Source organism: Bubalus bubalis, chromosome 11 (assembly GCF_019923935.1).
Source record: "Bubalus bubalis isolate 160015118507 breed Murrah chromosome 11, NDDB_SH_1, whole genome shotgun sequence".
Classification (NCBI taxonomy): domain Eukaryota; kingdom Metazoa; phylum Chordata; class Mammalia; order Artiodactyla; family Bovidae; genus Bubalus; species Bubalus bubalis.
In genome coordinates this window covers 18,797,114-18,815,269 of record NC_059167.1, presented here as the reverse complement: position 1 = coordinate 18,815,269, position 18,156 = coordinate 18,797,114, and the positions used below count along the sequence as shown (strand labels likewise).

Here is an 18,156-nt window from a genome sequence, read left to right as displayed (position 1 = left end):
CAGTAAGTGGCTTGGTAGCCATGATGTTTTTGGCTAGGTAGGACCTTGCAAAACCACATCCTCAGGGCTGTGGGATGCCCCTAGAGAATGGTGGTCATGGATTCACTTCTCAAATGGCAGTGAGGGTGGTTGACTGGTGAGGATGAGACCTTGGGTGGAAGGCTGCTGCAGGACCCAGAGTAGTGTCGAGAGAGTGAACTGATGAGCAGGAGTGGAGGAGAGACACGAGTTTACGAGGCTTTAGAGCCTAGGCTGGGGTGTCTTAGCGATAGAAGGTCCAAGGATGGAACGCCAGGGGAGTGCTTATGGAGCCAAGGAGTGTGCCATTAGAAACTGTGCTGCATGGCTCAGGGCAGGACCGGAAGGCATTCATCGGGTTTAGGTATTAAGAGCTCACTGGAGACCTTGGTGGAGAACATCTCACTGAAAAGATGAAGGTCTGACCTGGATTTCAGTGGGTTGAAGAGTAAAAGGCAAGGAAGTAGGGAATAAACACAGGTTTCTATTGAAACTCTGAAGGGAAAGGAACCAAATCAGAAGACGGTCCAGTAGAAAAGCAGGCAAAGGACATAAAGTGACAGCTCAAAGAAAGGGAAGCCTGATGACTATCAGATGTAGCCAGAGAAATGCGAATTGAAAAACAATTTATACCCATTCAGATAGACACAGTTTTTAAGGTCTGATAGAGCCAAGTTTCGGTGTAGGGGGAGAATGGGGGAAACTACTAGAAGATGCCGGTTTCCTATTTAGTTAGGGTGAATGTTTTACGGAACTCCTGTTTCAAATGTTTGTGCGTATATGGCACACTGTAGTGTAAAGTGGAATCCTTATCACAGGTGTAAGAAACTCGTAAGAGAAGCTTCCCATACATGGGAGGGGAAGACAGAAGGACAAGAAGAGAGGAAAAAAGGATGCGGGCGGGGGCAAAACCCACTTCAGCAGCAGGATCCCAGATAAATAAACTGTGGTCTGTTCATACAAAGGAGTGCTCTGTGGTGCAAGTGGTTGAACCAGAGCTACAAACACGACCACAATTACGTCTCGAAGACAATGTACCATTGAACAGTTGTAGAAGATTGTGTGTGACGCCATTTACATGTATTTTAAAATCAAATGCTTCTTTATTTTACATTGCTTAAGGACAAATACTGTGTAGTAGAAATATTAAGGCCTAGAACTCAGACTTGTTTTAGAGTAGCAATTCTATGTGGGGGGAGTTAAAAAGGGGCCTTTAAGTGTATCTGTGACATTTTTTTCCTTTTAAAATATCCAAAACTAAATATGGAAAATGTGAGCCTGTTAAATGTGGATGATTTTTTTGAAGAGTGCTGATGCCCATTCTCCTCCTGGAGGAGACTCGTTCTTGACTGTCCTTAACAGCTCTTCCAGGCTGTGCCTCATGGGAATTGCAGAGACTCCAGGCTGTGCCACCCTGCTCCCCACGTCACTGTTTGTCAGTAATCATGCAGGTACTGATGGATAAGGAGGTGCTGGGGGACATCTTTGTCCTCTGCCTCCCAGGAGCTGCAGCCAGCAGCAGCATAAGCTCTGTGGTGATGGCTTGGACAAGACGGGTGGGGACCACAGGCTGGTGAGTCCAAGTGGGAGCTCACAGGATGGGGACAGTCTGCAGAGCACCTGGGAGGATTCCTTAAACCCCACCCAGGATTTGTACTGGAAGCGTGTACATCTTCACTTATCCCCTCCTTTTGGGTCTTTTCAGCAGCCAGAACAGTTAAAAGCATGTGTAACCAATATAGGAGATGAACATATTTATTTAGGCTGCCTATATACGATCACCAAGAGAGCATCTGTTAAGCTCTTACTGGATGGAAGGTGCTGTCAGGGATACTTAGATTCTGTATGGCTGAAGGCAGTCTGACGGCCTGGCAGCATTCTGGATATGAAGTTTTCAGTTTCAGAGAATTAGGATCAGAGACAAGGGTCAGGCCTCTCAGGTAGACCTGGCATGAATCCCAGCTCTGCCCCTAACCATCTTGAAGAGATTGCTTAACCTCTGGAAAGTAAACATCTGCCCCCTCGGGTTACATGGAAGATTAAGTGATTTAATGCACACTTAGCCTTGTGCCTAGCATTTCATCATACAGCCAGTTTGTGAAGCAGGAGGATGTAGTATCATCATTTTACAGATGAGGAAACTGAGGCAAAAAGAGGTTCAGAATTTGCCTTACAAAACCAAGAGATGCTTTTAGAAGTCAGGATAGTGGTTTCCTTTAGGCCGGAGTGAGGAGGGTAGTAATTGGGAAGAAACATGAAGAGTATCAGGGTACTAGAATGTTCTAGTAACCTGGGTGGTGGTTACATAGCTCTACTTACTTTGAGAGAACTCATTAAGGAGTATAGTATGATTTGTGCCCTTAATGTATGTTTTATCAATTTTAAAAAATGAACAGAAAGTTTGCTTAAGATCACACAGCTGGACTTGAAACACTGTTCCCTCAGCAGGAGACCGGCCTGGCATGCTCTGCAGTTTCCGGATCCCCGGGGCCTGGTCCTGCGCGTGGTCCCTGAACATCCAGGCAAACAACTGCTTTAGTACAGGTGAGCCACCCAGCTGCCCAGGGTGACAGAGGGCACAGACCCGAAACGCCAGTCCACAGTTCCTCTCCCCGGACCGAGAGGGACATTGTCCGCCCTGTCTCTGTCTCTCTCAGGCTTGTCTCGGCGAGTCCTGGTGACCAGCGTGGTGACGGGACACCGGCAGTCGTTTGGGACCAGCAGTGACGTCTTGACCCAGCAGTTTGCTATCACGGTTGGTTGCATTGGGGAGGGCCTAACTCCGAGTTTCCCAAGAGGCGACCTTGAGCTGGGTTGGAATGGGATTCCCTTGTGTGAAATCTAGTCCTCCTCTCTCATTTATAGGGAAAAAGAGGGCATCCGAAGTGATTCATGGGTGAATAAGTCAGTGCTGAATGAAATTTGGCTGATCTAGAAAGGCCTGGCTCAGCTGGCTTTCAGCAACTTCCTAAAGTTTCAATGAAGTGTTAGTTCTTGAGTACTTAGATTAGCCAGCAGGACAGTAAAAAAATTTTAATGTATAAATTATGTCCCAGTTTGTAACAGTTTTATATGCAGTTGTCAAGCTACCCATTTGATAAATTTAAAAATTAAAATTCTGGTCCTTACTACATTTCAAAGACTTGACCTATAGAAAATGCCACCTTTCTTTCAAAGGGTGGAAAAGATATGCTGACCTGCTTTTGGCAATAAGCACAGAACTCATCATTCTGGTTTCTTCAGCCATCTTCCTACTCTATTTGGGACCCGTGTCTTCCCTGGATTTCTAGTCTGTTTTACTCCACTCTCATCACCTACTTTCTCACTCACAACCTGGGCGGGGACGGGACACCCTCACTTCACGGGAGGGGAGGGGTTCAGGGTGAGGCCTTAAGGGCCCATCACAGCCAGCGGGGAGGACACTGGAGGGACACGTGGTGTCCAGTTTTTGACCTTTGATAAGAAACCCTTCTGTCTCCGCTGAAGCTCGAACCCTAACCAGCCTGCCTCTACCCATCCCTCTGATCCAGAGAAGGGAGACAGGGGGTATGTTCTGGGGGACTCACCCTTCGCAGACGTGGAGGGAGGTACCAAACAGTCCTTCTCTCCACAGGCTCCTTTGCTGTTTAACGGCTGTCGTTCTGGCGAAATCTTTGCCATTGATCTGCGTTGTCAAAATCAGGGCAAGGGCTGGAAGGCCACCCGCCTGTTCCACGACTCTGCAGTGACCTCTGTGCAGATTCTCCAAGAAGAACAGTGCCTGATGGCGTCCGACATGGCCGGAACGGTAGGGGTACTGCTGATTGCAGCCGCGGGAGCTGCTCTGGGCCAGGGGAGGGGCTCTGCAGGAGAGACTCCTGTGTCAGACCGTGGCAGGAGAGAGGCACGTGGAGACCAGGTGAGGTGCCAGGTGTGCAGGGCAGTTGCTTTGCCGCCCACTCGGAGCCCCATCTGGTCTAAAGGGATGGGGCACTTGTCCTGGTGCCTCTGATGGGTTCTCAGACTCAGAGCAGGCGACTTACATTTTCTCACTTGAAGAGGTCTGTGGAGACCACCTCGCCCCCGCTGGCTTTCATGCCTAGGGCTCACCAGTACCAGCCTCTGTGCTTCTTCCCACAGATCAAGCTGTGGGACCTGAGGACCACCAAGTGCATCAGGCAGTACGAAGGGCACGTGAACGAGTATGCCCACCTGCCCCTGCACGTGCACGAGGAGGAAGGAATCGTGGTGGCAGGTAGCTGGGGACAAGGCACTCCATCCCACTGACCCTGACCCTGAGGACCCCCAGCAGCTAAAGCAGAGAAGACATGACTCTATGGCAAGCTGAATAAAGGGGAGTTTGGACACTTGGGGTCTGGGAGTCAAGATAGGGTGCAAAGTTGGCCATCAGTGAGCAACAGTTTAACCCCCAGCATGTGGATAGCCTTTGTCTCCATGTCACTGGGCAGACATCACTTCAGTTACAGGCCAATGAGGAGCAATAAAACACAGCAACTTAGGAGACCTGGGTGTGGGGGTTAAGTCTGTTCACCAGGTCCGCATTCAGGGCGGCCATCCTGTCGCAAAGCTTGAGCTCCTGTTCTTGGTACTCATGTTTCTACCAGAGGATGCTGAGAACAGAGATGAAGGTCATTGTAAAGGAACCAATGCCCAGTCCCTTTACGACCACCGCTGTGATCCCATGATGTGTAGAATAGAAGCAGAGCTTTCGAGCACCAAACCCCCTTGAAAGGAGTTACGAGTTGATCACAGATTATATTATATAATTATTCAGCACTTTCACAAATGAAATAGTAGGCCCTTGGCATTAAGGCGTATGTTCTTAGTCTTCACAGATCTCAAATTTTCTAATATTCCTACAGAAAGTACCTATCTGCTGTGAAATTTTTTGTGGCTGAGAAGCATCACTTCGCTAGAACTTTCTTAGAATTTTTTACTACTCTTACCACACCACCAGCAATTAGCTTCCTTAAGTCTGTTTTCCGCAAGTTTTCACTACAGAAGAGTTTCTGTGTTCTGGACGATAGGAAAGATACGAGCCTTGTTGAGAAGCAGATGTAGGGAGTGGGCTGACTGCAGTAATCCTTGAACTGCACAACCCGAACTGACCCACCCCCAAGGTCATAGAGTCAACTCAGATGGTCGGAAGCACACACTGAAGTCTGTGATGCCTGAGGTCTGCCCTTTCCCCCAGTAGCGTATACTGGCTCTCCAGGCTGCTGTAATCAGTGGTGTCTGGTGTCTCTTTCCTCTGACCTGTGAATACTGAAGACTATAAAGTCTTATGAACTGAATCATTAAAGCAGAAAATGTTTTGGAGAGAGTTATCACCCAGTTTGCCCCGGGATGTAATGAAATTAAAGAGATCGTCCTGGTTACTATCTCATAAAAAGGAAATGAGCTGCATGTCATCTAGAACAGGTGGGCTGGGCTCCCTCTTGAACAGCCCTTGTCACCAAGAGAAACAGAATGGGCCACCCAATAGCCAAGATGCCCCATGAACCACCCAGGGTGTCACAGCCAGCCTTTGCGTCTTGTCCCTTTGAACACTGGCAACTCGCAATTCTGGAGCACCAGGGCAACCCGTGACTTTAATTTTCAAAAGGGACATCTTATCTGTAGAGACAGTTTCCGTTGTGAGTTTGCTTGGCTCATGTGGAATCACCTTTAGCCCTTAGGAATCGTGGAAGCCAGGGCCACAGTTTCCACCCCCTGCCCTCCGCCCTGGTCCTGTGCATTCTCACTAACCTGCCGCACGTCTTCCCTCTCTTAGTGGGCCAGGACTGCTACACGAGAATCTGGAGCCTCCACGACGGCCAGCTACTCAGAACCATACCCTCCCCATACCCCACCTCCAAGGCCGACATCCCCAGCGTGGCCTTCTCTTCTCGGCTTGGGGGTGCCCGGGGAGCACCAGGGCTGCTCATGGCTGTCCGGCAGGACCTTTACTGCTTCTCCTACAGCTAACTCTGCAGGGTGCGGCCTGGAGGGGTGTGAATGTTACTCAAGGGAGCTAAGGTAGCCGTATTTTTGCCACAATTGCTGTTTCCAGTGAGGGCATTTTAAGTGGGTCATCTGTGTGCACATGTACCACCCATCCAGCTGCGGAGGAAGAGGTGCTATGTTTTATGTGGAGATACTTCAGTAAAGTGATCTCGGTTAAGTTGTGAGCCTTGAAAGTCCTTTTCACAAAAGGTGCCTATTTCTTGTTGAATTCCTTAGCATCTCTCTCCCCCTTTTTTTAACAAAAAATAATTTTCTAAAGGCTGAAGATAGACAGTAACTAAAGCTGCTTTTTTCACCAAAAGCCCTTTCAAGAAGCCTGATGAGACTATTAGTAGTCAGTGCCTGGGTCCCAGAAAGACATCCTTGAGAAAGCCAGGTGAGAAGAAGGGAAAGTCATTTCTCTGAGTCTCTAGAAGAAGATTTTTAAGGCTGAGTTGGTCATCATTAAATTAGCCTTCTCAAACTCACTCAACACCAGTGTCAGATCTCTCAGATTCTCATTTATTACCATTCATTGGCTTTCAAAAGAAAGGTGGATCCTTTCAGATGCTAGGCAGGCCTTAGCGTGCGTTTCTTGAAGCACCTTCCAGAATGTTAGATACAGCAGCTCCTGTATTTATCGTGGTGACTTGAACATCCATTCAAGGGCCCCAATTCAAAGAAAACGGGCTTGGCCTTTTTGTAATCCAAGAGAAGTGGTTTGTGAGATGTTTATACAGAGTGTTAATATAAAGAGCGGGTCTTTCTACCAGATAAAGAACCACAACATGGTGTGTCGCTTCTGTTCATGATTTAGAACCTCGTGATGCTTGGCTTCTGTAGCATCAAACCAGCTACGGCAACACCTGCTCAGATCTTGGGTGAGGGAACAAAAGATGGAGACTGAGGCCAGCTTTCATGGCTTTTCTGCAAAGCTTTCAGCAGGCTCCCTGGCCTGGGTTGGGTTCAGCCAATCGAACATAACAGCAGGAAAGCAGAGGGCAGGAGTTGGGGGGAGAGTGTTAGTTTCTGGCTCCCCTCCTGTTGGGGTTTGCAGGGCTGTGGCTGTTTCCCTCCACCCCAGGCTACAGCTTCTGCTGGAACACAGCTCTCTGGATTCCAGGAACTTCTCTCCATTTGTCCCTTCAGACCTGCAGCTGGTAATTGCATCTCTCTGTTGTTAGTCCAATGTGCTTCACCAATTAACACACTCTATAGTTACCCCCTTGAGTGTTACACATATGTATCCTGCCAGAACCCTCCTACAACTTAATGTACAGAGAAACAAATCCAAAACTCATTAGAGTATCAGAATGGTCATCCAATAGATGAGCTGTATGTTATAATAAATGTTTTCAGAGCTTTAGGTTTTATAAATGACTTTCCCCTATCTTAACCTGACTAGACCCTTAAAACAACCCATAAAGGAGGTAGGGCAGTAGTAATAATATAAAAATTATCAACATCCTTTTCTGGGCAGAGAAATTGACCACAGATCACAGACCTGGCACTTGGTACCAGAAGAGACCACGTCCTCTACTTTCCACACTCCTCCAGTTGCTGACAGTACTGGGGTATCACACTGCTAGTGCTAAGGAGAAAGCACAAGGCGGCTTGGGGCAATGCTAGCATTTCATATTTAATCACCAAGTAAACAAGTTTTTCTGGCTCTGGCACTCAAAGGCTAAGAAGCTTGCCAATTACCAGAATTCTTAGGTGTTCAATCATTTAGACATCACCCCTGTATCTCTGCAGCCCTGGCATGCTGACCTGCATGGAGGACTCAGGAAATAGCCTTATGATTGAAAGGTCCAGCTGACCAATCACAGCAGAATCTTTTGGATTGATTTTGGTGACATGCCCCCACCCGAAGAGCACAAACAAGCATAAGTGCTAAGCTATGACCCTAATATCACTCATACTTTCACCCCCGGAAGTTCTAAGTTCTCACAAGTTTGTTCGTAACAGGATCTGCCTTCTACAGACGGTATCTTTGGTATCGCACCTCTAGTGCAGAGCTTTTGCCACAATTCTGTACTGCAAAGAAGCTGTGGCTACTCAGTCCACTTTTGAACAGTACACTGTCTCTCAGAGACAGGAGACAACTGACTACTCAAAAAAGTACCTGATGAGCTCTGAGATATAGCCGGTGGTTATACCTGCAATGCAAGAGACCCAGGAGACGGAGGTTCAATCCCTGGGTCAGGAAGATCCCCTGGAGGAGGAAATGGCACCCCACTCCAATATTCTTGCCTAGAAAATCCCATGGACAGAGAGAGGAGCATGGTGGGCTGCAGTCCATGGGGTCGCAAAGAGTTGGACATGACTGAGCACATCACATTCCCAAACACGTTCCTAACACCTTGTCAACTGTGCCATAGCCCAAGTTTCTTACTAGGCAAATACAGTTGTCAAAGAATTAGTTGTATGTTTGCCTTAGGCTTTAAAAAAAAAAAAAAGGAGGTGAGGACATGATCAAAACTTCTTAATTTAGCAATCTGTTCTTATGTTTGGTTAGTGGTCACTGCTCCTAACATTTGGTCTAGATGATATGAAAAGTGGTTAAACTTCACTGCTAAGTTGATAAAGCATTTTGGCACACTGCTTGTTAAGACTGTCCTGAAGACTAAGTCTGTCATACACTCTGGAGGCATTTTTCACTTGCAGGTCTGTTAGGGCCTTTTGCCCTGATCCTCCGGGTGCCAATGAAAGGTCTAGAATGAACAGAGGGTGGCGTCAGCACCAGGCTCCGATAAACCCTTTGCTGTTTCCTTGCTCGTGGCCTTCTTAACGGATGAGAACAGTAGCACAGACTGGTCACCAGAAATGCCCACAGGTCAACACTCGGTGCCCACAACAAGGGCACCACCTGCTTACCTCTTACCTGTGAGCCCTCACTCTGTCCTGGTCTAAATGTTCCCTGTAACCATCTCTGAAAACAACTGCAGGCTAAATTTCTCCATTCATGTTAAGACGGTAGACGCCTCCGGGCCCATTCCTTGAAGTCTCCCTCTCCAGGCCACCGCCACGAGAATGACCTTTCCCCAAAGATCCCTGCACTCAATAGCTTCTTATGCCTCGAGATAAAACGTGGCCTCGAGATGTGAACACACACACCTTACCCTGTTGCCCCTTCTCTTGGGACATGTTTCACCCTCACCTGGGCATCTGTGCAAGCTGTCCTCCACTCCATTTCATCTGTAATTGTCTTAGAGGAAAACAACAGAATGGGAAAGACTAGAGATCTCTTCAAGAAAATTAGAGATACCAAGGGAACATTTCATGCAAAGATGGGCTCGATAAAGGACAGAAATGGTATGGACCTAACAGAAGCAGAAGATATTAAGAAGAGATGGCAAGAATACACAGAAGAACTGTACAAAAAAGATCTTCACGATCCAGATAACCACGATGGTGTGATCACTCACCTAGAGCCAGACATACTGGAATGTGAAGTCAAGTGGGCCTTAGAAAGCATCACTATGAACAAAGCTAGTGGAGGTGATGGAATTCCAGTTGAGCTATTTCAAATCCTGAAAGATGATGCTGTTAAAGTGCTGCACTCAATATGCCAGCATATTGGCATATTGGAAAACTCAGCAGTGGCCACAGGACTGGAAAAGGTCAGTTTTCATTCCAATCCCAAAGAAAGGCAATGCCAAAGAATGCTCAAACTACCACACAATTGCACTCATCTCATACGCTAGTAAAGTAATGCTCAAAATTCTCCAAGCCAGGCTTCAGCAACATGCGAACCGTGAACTTCCTGATGTTCAAGCTGGTTTTAGAAAAGGCAGAGGAACCAGAGATCAAATTGCCCACATCCGCTGGATCATGGAAAAAGCAAGAGAGTTCCAGAAAAACATCTATTTCTGCTTTATTGACTATGCCAAAGCCTTTGACTGTGTGGATCACAATAAACTGGAAAATTCTGAATGAGATGGGAATACCAGACCACCTGACCTGCCTCCTGAGAAATTTGTATGCAGGTCAGGAAGCAACAGTTAGAACTGGACATGGAACAACAGACTAGTTCCAGATAGGAAAAGGAGTATGTCAAGGCTGTATATTGTCACCCTGCTTATTTAACTTATATGCAGAGTACATCATGAGAAATGCTGGACTGGAAGAAACACAAGCTGGAATCAAGATTGCTGGGAGAAATATCAATAACCTCAGATATGCAGATGACACCATCCTTATGGCAGAAAGTGAAGAGGAACTAAAAAGCCTCTTGATGAAAGTGGGGAGTGAAAAAGTTGGCTTAAAGCTCAACATTCAGAAAACGAAGATCATGGCATCTGGTCCCATCACTTCATGGCAAATAGATGGGGAAACAGTGGAAACAGTGTCAGACTTTATTTTTTTGGGCTCCAAAATTACTGCAGATGGTGAGTGCAGCCATGAGATTAAAAGACGCTTACTCCTTGGAAGGAAAGTTATGACCAACCTAGATAGCATATTCAAAAGCAGAGACATTACTTTGTCAACAAAGGTCCGTCTAGTCAAGGCTATGGTTTTTCCTGTGGTCATGTGTGGATGTGCGAGTTGGACTGTGAAGAAGGCTAAGCGCTGAGAATTGATGCTTTTGAACTGTGGTGTTGGAGAAGACTCTTGAGAGTCCTTTGGACTGCAAGGAGATCCAACCAGTCCATTCTGAAGATCAGCCCTGGGGTTTCTTTGGAAGGAATGATGCTAAAGCTGAAACTCCAGTACTTTGGCCACCTCATGGGAAGAGTTGACTCATTGGAAAAGACTCTGATGCTGGGAGGGATTGGGGGCAGGAGGAGAAGGGGACGACAGAGGATGAGATGGCTGGATGCCATCACTGACTTGATGGACGTCAGTCTGGGTGAACTCCGGGAGTTGGTGATGGACAGGGAGGCCTGGTGTGCTGCGATTCATGGGGTCGCAAAGAGTCGGACACGACTGGGCGACTGAACTGAACTGAACTGAACTGTTGAGTCTGAGCTTCACAGAAACCTCCAGGGCGCTTAGCTTCCCCAGCACTTACTTACCACATCTAGACACTGAGTATGTTTTGCCACCATTATTCCCGTTTAATTCTTAGGACCCTATGAAGCAGGTGAAGATCACCAATATACTGAGGGAAAAAAAAAAAAAACTGAAAAGAAAGCAGTTTGCCTAAGGCCTACTAATGAGTGAGAGAGCTAACAAGGTCTCCTGCTCAAGAAATCTATTCGGCCCCCTGGTGTCAGAGAGAATGGAATTTTTACTTTTGCTCTGGAAGTGTAAGATCTCCTTAAACCTAATTTTCCTACAGGTGACTTCCGGACCCATCTCCCTGCTTGCTCCTACCACCCACCCACCTGCACTCTTGGCCTCATCTGAATTAAAGCAGCCACCGCAAAACCAAGATGAACACTGGGTGTGTAGGACAAGAGAGAGAACTTTTGGTTATTTTGATACCGGGTTACCTTCTTCTCCTCTCCTGGTCTGACTAATCTAAGAAAGCGAGTTCGGAAGACTTTTCTGCATCTTTCCTGTGTGGTCCAGCAGACACCACACTCAGGGGCAGCCCCACACGACAGGACAAGAGACGGTGACCAGTTGTTCAACGGGAGCCGAACAGACAGAGCAAGGCAGGGCAGAGGATCGACACCAAAGGGCAGATACAAAAGGAGAAGAGTCTCTTCCCAGGGCTTCCATAGGTCACTAGTAACACCTAATCTCTTCTGGGAGAGAACATTCCCAGGGAATAAACTGAGATATTCACAGGTAAAATACACCTCTCACTTGGCTTTTGCTCTGAAAAGCCACCAGCTTTCATCAACTAGGGGACGTCCCTGGTGGCTCAGACAGTAAAGCATCTGCCTACACTGCGGGAGACCCAGATTCAATCCCTGGGTTGTGAAGATCTCCTGGAGAAGGAAATGGCCACCACTCCAGTATTCTTGCCTGGAAAATCCCATGGACGGTGGAACCTGGTAGGCTTCAGTCCATGGGGTCGCAAAGAGTCAGATACGACTGAGCGACTTCACTTTCTTTCACTTTTCATCAACTAGAAAGAGGTAGCAAGATAATACTGATGAACTTAAAGGAAAGAAGCCACAGTCCATATTCCGCAGGAAGATTCCTTTATAACGGCGAATTTAATACACAGTACTAGAGCAGGCCTCAGTCACTGGGCCACGGGAGGCAGGAAGGAAACAGGTGTGAGAGGGACCAACACATTTCCAGGGCTCACGTCACAGTGACACACCAAGAGTGACCACCACGTACCTCCCTGAAGCTTGGCCCACCCCCCAGTTCAGTGAAGAACTGTGTCACTTTGAATTCTTCCTTTTTGGCCATTGACGATAAAATCCACCATGACGACAGGATTTCAGCACAATGGTCTCTTTCCAGTCACGACAGATATGGATGTCCCAGCTCTTGAGAAACAAAAGTTCATCTGACTTCTCTCGCCAGGACTGGAGAACTTTTTCGTAATGATCCGCTGAAATGTTTGTATATACTTTGAAGAACCACTAACAGTCCGTTCTGTGCTCTTTCCCTGGAAGATTTCTCATGACCACCCCTCCAACAGCTCAAGGGGTCGTGTGTCTGGGAATAAAGAATTAAGACACTTCAAAATAAGCAAGAACCCTAGTGCAACACTCAGTAGATGGGGGGCTCACGGGGGCTGGGAGGGGAGGGTGGGGGCAGGTGCTCCACTGCGGGGCAGCGAAAGCCAAGTGGTGGAGCGAATGGAAGCATCGACAAGCAGGGAACACTGCTGGGGAACGCCCGTCTCCTTCTGTGCCCGCCCCCGCTCGAGGGACATCACGTCAACTGCGCTTGGGGACTCCTTGGGTCCGGGGACCCTACCACACCCTCCACCCGTCCGTGACCTGCACGCGAAGCTAGGTGGTCTCTGACACAGGCCAAGGCCAGGGATTGGGATCTGACTCTGGAGGGCCCAGGAAGCTCCCCCGCAGGCCACCCCCAGCAGAAGGTCCCTGGGAAGCTCCTACCCTGGCAGCTGAGGGGCGCGAAGGCTTCGAAGGCTCGGAGAGAAGCAGCAGAGGGAGGCTAGCGGTGCAGTGGCCTTGGACCTGGCTCGGTTTTGTGGGGGAAGACCTGCTGCCCGCTGCCCCCGGATCCCTGCTGGGGACGGACCGCGCGGGAGTTCACGGCCAGCAGCAGCCTGAATGCCTCCACATTCCTTTTGTATGTATATATGGGTGTGTGTGTGTGTGTGTATATATATATTTATATACTTATTATTTTTAACTGAATTAAAATGCAGTGGATTCGAGTTCATTCCCCTTTGCTCTAAGCTGCTCGGGCCGCCCGCCCTGTCGGGGTTCACGCCTTCAGGCCCGCCGCCCGGCTCGCCCCAACTCGCTGTCTGCAACCCCCCGCCCGCCACCCCACAGTGGGAACGGGGCCCCCGGGATGAGGAGAGAGGACACACACCGCCATAGGTGACCAGGAGGAGGGCCTACCTCAACACGACCTCGTTTCTAACCCTGAGAACCTAAGGAATTGTGAAGGACTCGGAGAGGGAGCTGGGGTTAAAGGTCACCGGGCTTTTTATTGCAGTTAAAGCAGACTCGGACAGGATGGTCCCAGCCTCGCGAGGGGACAGCCCGGCGGTCGTGGGAACACTCGTCGCAGAAGCCCTGTCCGCAGGCCCGGCAGTGGTGTTTCGAGAGCTTGACGCTGAACTCCTTCCGGCAGCTGTGGCAGTGCAGGATCTCATGGTCCGGGACCCAGTAGGCCGGCCTGGCTGCATCCTTCACCAGACCTGCGTCACGGAAGGGGCCATGAGGGGCGGCGCACGCGGGACCCAGCACCCCGAGTCCCACCGGGCGAGACGCCAGCGACAGACACTTCACTGGCTCACAGTCTAAGCACACACACATCACCCCTTCCACCCAGGGCTCCCTCACCCGCTACCACACAGGTCAGGATGTCTGGCACTGATATGTGCCTATCTAGTATGCTCTCCAGGTGAGCCTAAACTACGGCTGAATTAAGAACCACTGGCGGAATGGTGAAGTTCGGGCTTTGGAGTCAGGACACAGCTTCATCCCAGTTCCACTGAGCCTGAGTCAGTTAGCTGTGGGATTGACAGGTTCCTTAGAGTCTCAGGGCCTTGGGTTTACTCATCTATAACAACCCACCTTCAAAAGTAGTTACAAGATTACAAGAAATAAAGTGTCTGATGAGCTGGGACCCAACAGCCAGTGAGTGCTCAGCAAGTGAGTGCCTGTTAAGCACAGTTGGAAGGTTCTGCCAAGGGCGGCCTCTGCACCTCCTGGTCACCTGAGAGCAGATGCAACCTGAGCCTCCAGGCTGGATCAGTCCATCTATTTCTACACTCTCAAGTCAAAAGCCTGTCATCAGCTCCTTCTGTGAGCCATGTGATCAAATCTGATGCAAGCAATTGTCATCACAGCCGCCCAGGAGCCCTTGGTCTCTCCCCCGTGAAGGGTGGAATGCCCCAGGCCCAGTCAGCCCTGCCTAAGCCCTCCGCACACTGGCAGGTTTCCCTTCATCTCCCTCTTCCCATCCTGGTTATAAGCCCGCCCCCTCACATCAGGTGAGTGGCTGTCTTCAATCTTAAAGGAATAACAGCTTGGCTGGTGTGGCAGATTGAGGCCCTGCCCCTTCTCTTGAATCTAGGCAGGCTCTGTGACTACAGCAGGCTCTAGCAGAAGAGCTGGTTTCCAGGCCCAGGCCTGTCTGAGAGCCCTGAGGCACTATGTAAGGAGTCGCCAGCACTGGAGAAACCATGTGCAGAGGCGTGGGGAATACAGGGAATGGGGGTGAGGGGGAAGTTCTCCTGAGCCCAGCCTTCGAGGCAGCCCTGCCAGGCTAGCCAGCGTGTAAGTGAGGTTGGCTTGGCCCCCCAAGACCCGTCCAGCTGCCATACTGGAAAGTCCAGCAGTAATTCCCGGCAATGCGACTTAGAGAAGAATGCTTGCCTGTCCTGTTGAGACGTGACTGTTTTAAGCCTTTCCATTTTCAGGTGGTTTATTACGCAGCAATAGATGGCCTAAGAGGATGGCCTCCAGGAATAGACATGAAACCACCAAGGTATTCAGCATGAAGCAGGGAAAGTAAATTCTCAGTCGCGTCCTTGCTGCCCAACTCAATCCAGGTCAGCAGGCTGACAAAACAACAGCCCAAGGCACGGCACTCCGCGAGCCCTCACCCACACACACCGCACCCGAGAGGCACTACCAGGCCCACCTAGTGGTATGTCAATGGCTGTCACCACAGCTCCTAAAGTGCTCTGCACGGCCTCGCCCACCTTCCGAGCGATCAGCGTCCCACCTTCGTCGTCCCCCTGTGCCTCAGTGACATCTGTAGACAATGATGAAGGAAATGCCATCACCTCTGAGTCATTTCCCAAATGAAAAATTCTAGACGCTTCTCCCAGGGCACCCTGTGCCATTCTGCAAGGGTGGCAAGGGTCTGGGCTGTGGGCACGCACACCACAGCCAGTGAGGTCTGCCACTCCTCTACCTCAGGCCTCTGGGGCTATTTTATAACCTTCCTTTACAGTGGGCCAGGAGCATGACCTAGAACCTCCTCCAGGAGAAGACTCAGTCTAAGCCTATGGTAAACACAGGACAGCTTTAACCCTCCCCCACCCAAGGAACAGCGCCCCCAGGACCCAGTTAACAAAGAGCTTAGAGGATGCCTGGGCAAGACCAGGGGAGCAACTGCTCTCAAAGAGTGAGGCGGGGAGGAACAGGGTTGGGCAGGCGAGAGTCCCATTCCCGACACCCAGTGCCAAGGAGAGGCCCCCCCACCCTGCGGCTCCTGGGCCCCACGTTACCTAACTGGGAGTCCCTGGCTTCAAAGCAGCTGTCACACACCCGCACAGGCGCAGGGCCCCAGCCCCGCTCGGGCACCGGCCGGCTCTTGGAGGAACAGCTGTCACAGAAGCCCTCCCCACAGGCCCGGCAGTGATGCTTGGTGTCGTTATCTTTAAAGGATGTAGCACATTTGTTGCAGCTCTGTTCCAAGCCCAAAACAAACAGAGAGGCAGGTGTCATTCATGTCTGCTCAGCTGAGAAAGTCAACCCAGGGAGTCTTTTGGATCATCTGAGGATCATCTGAGGACGCTGATGGTCCCAACAGAGGGGACCTAAGACCTCCAGCCACATGGAACACCCTCACTGAAGCACAGCTGTGATTAACATTTTCTTCCAAGAAGTGCTGGAAAGGTACCTCACATCCACCTGGCCGAGTCACAGGGATCTCAGAAAGGACTATGTAATTTCAGCCATACAAGCAACAAGGATTCATTTCTTTCACGGCTTCTCATGAGCCTCTGGGAAGCTGAGGAGGAACTGGTCTCCTGTCACAAGTGTTTGGGCCAAATCTGGGGGCTCCCTTGATGTGGGAGCCGTGAGGTTTGTGTATCAAGCTGGGGGTGACCCTAAATGACCTCTAAAGGCTCCCTTTCCTCTCCAGTCTATAGGTATGACCTCAGACATTTGACCAATAACAACTGGCTCTAGTGGGAAAGTGAACTAAAATCCACCACAAGGGAAATACTCAGAAAATAACAGGGGAAATCAGCAGACAAAGAGGACACTGGCTGTCTTAGGTGTGTCCCACCCTTTCCCGCACTCTGGAAGCTCATCTGGCTGGGACAGAGACTCCAAGCCTTCCTCGCAGAACAAGCTAAGGGCAGGGTGAAGCAACACAAGGAGAATGGGCCGTGCCAGGGACCCAGGGCATCCTGCCACCATACCAGGATCTGGGAGTTGGGCCTCCAGTAGGCAGGGGCGATCTGGTCTGTCAGCCAGGACGTCACAGCCTTGGTGGGCCCAAGGCTAAGCTCAGACACCGACTGAGCCATGAAGTTCATCCCGTCCAAGAGGCGCTGGGCAGCGTTGTTGTTGTCCTTCAGAAATCCATCAGTCTGAAATGAAAACACAGGCTCCCATCATGTTCTGAGTGACGGGAGTAAAGGGAAGGAGGGAGAGGGGTCTCAGGTGAGTTACATACCCATCACAGCCAACTCAGAACCACAGATTCCCTGGCAGAGAAGAGCAGGGTCAGATCAGAATCCCTTTGGCTTCTAAGCAACATCACATCCTATGAGTCATTGCTGATACTACTCTTCAAGATGACCACAGGACTTGGTCCACAACTGTTCAATTCAGAACTTACTCTGCTTGTGAGATATACAACCCAGGAAATAAATAATCCTATAAAGAGGACACCTCCTCCAAGAGGTCCCCCACCCCAGGCTGGGTTAGGATCTGTTGCTTTAGGAATCACCCAGAAAGGGGAACACCACCAAGTAAAAAAAGTCCCTTATAGAAAAGAGCTTCCCTGGTGGCTCAGATGATAAAGAATTTGCCTATGATACAGGAGACCTGGGTTTAATCCCTAGGTTGGGAAGATCCCCTAGAGAAGGCAATGACTACCCACTCCAATGCTCTTGCCTGGAGAATTCAATGGACAGAGGAGCTTGGTGGGCTACAATCCATGGGGTTGAAAAGAGTCTGACACGACTGAAGCAAACAACACATAGAAGATCGCTTATCTTTCTTCCATGAAGGGAAAAGGCACTGGATGTGCTGTGATTGATGGGTAATTCCAAGCGTGAATCGTGGTTTAATGCAGAATGAAAGCACTGTATCACTGCCTCATAAATAGATTTGTTTTTCCAACATCTTGAATTAAAAAACCCAATTTAAAAACAGTAAAGGTCCATAGTGATTATACTTCTTAGAATATACTTCAAGAAGAATATACTCCAAGACAAAGAAAAGGCTTTCTTACATGAAGATGGTCACGATAGCATTTTCTTTGATAATAAAAAAATCATAAACAGCATGAATGTTCAAAATGAAGAGAATGGGGAAATCAAACTTTAACATTAGACAGAATATTACACAGTTATTACAAATGAAAATCATGAAAAGTGAAAGCAATATGGAAACAAAGCAAAACTGTGGTATGAGAAAAAGCAGTTAAGTGGCACGTTAATTATAATTGTATCTATACAAACATACATATGGAAAATGAGTGAGGAGAATATGAAAAGAAAGTTTTATTTGCTAAGGCAATTTATATATCAATTTTTAGTTTAAGTCGTGTTTCTAATATTTATGCAAGAAATGGGATAAAAATGAACAGTCTAGAACAAAAAAGGCACTCCAGATCATAGCTTCC

General features: G+C 49.0%; 2 protein-coding genes across 12 annotated transcripts in view; one reads left to right on the top strand and one right to left on the bottom strand.

Annotated features, from left to right (window-relative positions):
- The window catches only part of DCAF4 (DDB1 and CUL4 associated factor 4), a 34,895-nt gene extending 28,100 nt beyond the window's left edge, over positions 1 to 6,795 (top strand). For 3 of the 4 annotated variants that reach the window (XM_025295252.2, XM_006055195.3, XM_025295254.2), the window contains 6 exons: positions 1,390 to 1,469; positions 2,464 to 2,562; positions 2,676 to 2,773; positions 3,632 to 3,805; positions 4,138 to 4,252; positions 5,792 to 6,795. In XM_025295252.2, the coding sequence (XP_025151037.1) occupies positions 1,390 to 1,469; positions 2,464 to 2,562; positions 2,676 to 2,773; positions 3,632 to 3,805; positions 4,138 to 4,252; positions 5,792 to 5,985 (760 nt within the window). In that variant the 3' untranslated portion in view covers positions 5,986 to 6,795. The remainder of the gene's footprint in view (positions 1 to 1,389; positions 1,470 to 2,463; positions 2,563 to 2,675; positions 2,774 to 3,631; positions 3,806 to 4,137; positions 4,253 to 5,791) is intronic. The other variant, XM_025295253.2, reaches the window with a different exon arrangement.
- A 5,289-nt stretch (positions 6,796 to 12,084) lies between these two features.
- ZFYVE1 (zinc finger FYVE-type containing 1) overlaps positions 12,085 to 18,156 on the bottom strand; it is a 44,878-nt gene continuing 38,806 nt past the window's right edge. For 5 of the 8 annotated variants that reach the window (XM_044924770.1, XM_044924769.1, XM_044924767.1 and 2 more), the window contains 4 exons: positions 16,724 to 16,894; positions 15,800 to 15,980; positions 15,208 to 15,321; positions 13,519 to 13,756 (listed from right to left, as the gene is read on the bottom strand). In XM_044924770.1, the coding sequence (XP_044780705.1) occupies positions 13,524 to 13,756; positions 15,208 to 15,321; positions 15,800 to 15,980; positions 16,724 to 16,894 (699 nt within the window). In that variant the 3' untranslated portion in view covers positions 13,519 to 13,523. Of the gene's footprint in view, positions 13,757 to 15,207; positions 15,322 to 15,799; positions 15,981 to 16,723; positions 16,895 to 18,156 lie in introns of all 8 variants that reach the window. The other 3 variants (XM_006055199.3, XM_006055198.3, XM_044924765.1) reach the window with 2 other exon arrangements.